The 1,696-nt window shown below is 43.6% G+C and overlaps 1 protein-coding gene across 1 annotated transcript; it reads right to left on the bottom strand.

The window, feature by feature from the left end:
- Positions 1-1,111, bottom strand: PCYB_113600 (nascent polypeptide associated complex alpha chain; the record flags this gene model as incomplete). Its single annotated transcript, XM_004223239.1, has 3 exons — positions 1-137; positions 371-478; positions 802-1,111. The coding sequence occupies 3 exons, from the start codon at positions 1,109-1,111 to the stop codon at positions 1-3; spliced, it is 555 nt and encodes a 184-aa protein (XP_004223287.1).
- Between the last annotated feature and the right edge of the window lie 585 nt (positions 1,112-1,696).

The following is a 1,696-nucleotide window of genomic DNA, read 5'->3' on the forward strand; positions in this document are numbered from 1 at the left end:
TTAACCGCTCAACTCCATGATCGACTCCACCAAATCGTTGTTATTCTTCTTCAGCACTTCGATTGCCCTTTCACGCGTGCACTTCGTTTGCGACATAATTAACTCAATGTCGTCCATCGAAACGTCTCCCGCTTTTCCTGCAAGTGTGTGTGGGGGTGCGGCGTGAGCATGGGGTGCAAACGTGCGTGCCCATATCGTACGGCACATCGCACCGTACATCGCATCGTACATCGCATCGCACATCGCACCGTACATCGCAGCAAATGCACAGCGTTCTTTTTTTTGGGGGGGAAGCACAAAAATGTATGTATGCACAAAACTATTTGTACGCACACAGACAAACTGGAGAGTGGGCGAAGAAGTTGCTTACCTTCGTCTAGGTCCTGAACTTTTTCGTTCGCTTTTTCGGGGGCCTCGAAATTTACCTCCTGTTCGTCCATCATGTCACCGTCTTTCGGGAGGCTATCCGGCAGGAGACCTGTTGGGGGAGGAAGAAAAAAAAAGTGTAAAAAAAAATAAAGTGAAATAAAAAAATAAGTAACTAATGAAGAGAGGTAAATATACTGGGTATATCGTCTCGCTACACCTCCTCTGCATGCAGGCTGTGCAATTTGTCCTATTCCCCAGCTGGGGCGACGGACAGCACAGCGGCACCCCATCGTGACGACACTGTTGAGTACACACGTGGTAGGAGCGAACAAGTGGGGAAATAAATACATACACATGTGTGCAAAAATAAAAAAAAAAAAACGCACAAACGCGTATACATATCCATTTGCATATAATATGCTCGCGCATTACTGTTGATCGAGTTGGTGATGTCATCCGTCTTGGCGTCTCCAAAAATGACGTACGATTCGGTACCGTCGACTTTGTACACCTCCACATTGGATACGGCAAAAATCATTTTTTGTGATTTTTTTATAATGACTTTGTGCACATTGGGGACTGCCTTTAAGCCAAGCTTGACGAGCATCTTCCTGGCCCTTCTTTCCCCCTTGCTCATCTTTGTCCTGTTTGGTGGATTTAAAATGTTTTTATTTTCGTCATTTTCTTCACAGGAGGAGCTCGATGAAATTTCATCTTTCGAGTTTACTCTATCGTCATGCATTTTGCTTCGTATAAATTTCCTTCTATATGTGTGTGCCTTGTGATGGCGGCAGTTTGGTGAGTATCTTGGGAGGGGGGTTTGGTATACGACGTCAAACGTGGAGTCAAGCGATTCGTTTTTATATGTAGCTCCTTATTCGCAACTGTTCTTACTATCTACCCAACTATTCGTGACTTGCGGGAACGGTACGAAATGTCAGCCTTATGGTTTAGTAATCCTTTAGCTATTGGGGGGGAGGGGGACAAACATATAAAAAAGGTAAAGTTAAAAAAAGGGGGGTAAACAAAAGGGATGCAAAATGATATACACAAGGGATACAGCAGGTATGCAGAAGGTATACAAATGGTATACTAACGCTATACAAACGCTGCACAAATGCTGTACAAAATAATATACACGACGAATTGGCACATGCAGTGTGATCTCTTTTGCTAAATAAACTTAATTATTTTTGCAAGGTTGTTGTAGGGGAGAGAGAGTTTTACCACATGTAGAAAAGTAAACAAAGAACAAGCGGTGGCGGAGTACTCAAATTCTCAAAAGTAAAAAGGCCGTGGTTCGTTCGAGCCGATCACTGTATTGAAT

The sequence above is a fragment of the Plasmodium cynomolgi genome, chromosome 11 (assembly GCF_000321355.1).
Source record: "Plasmodium cynomolgi strain B DNA, chromosome 11, whole genome shotgun sequence".
Classification (NCBI taxonomy): Eukaryota; Apicomplexa; class Aconoidasida; order Haemosporida; family Plasmodiidae; genus Plasmodium; species Plasmodium cynomolgi.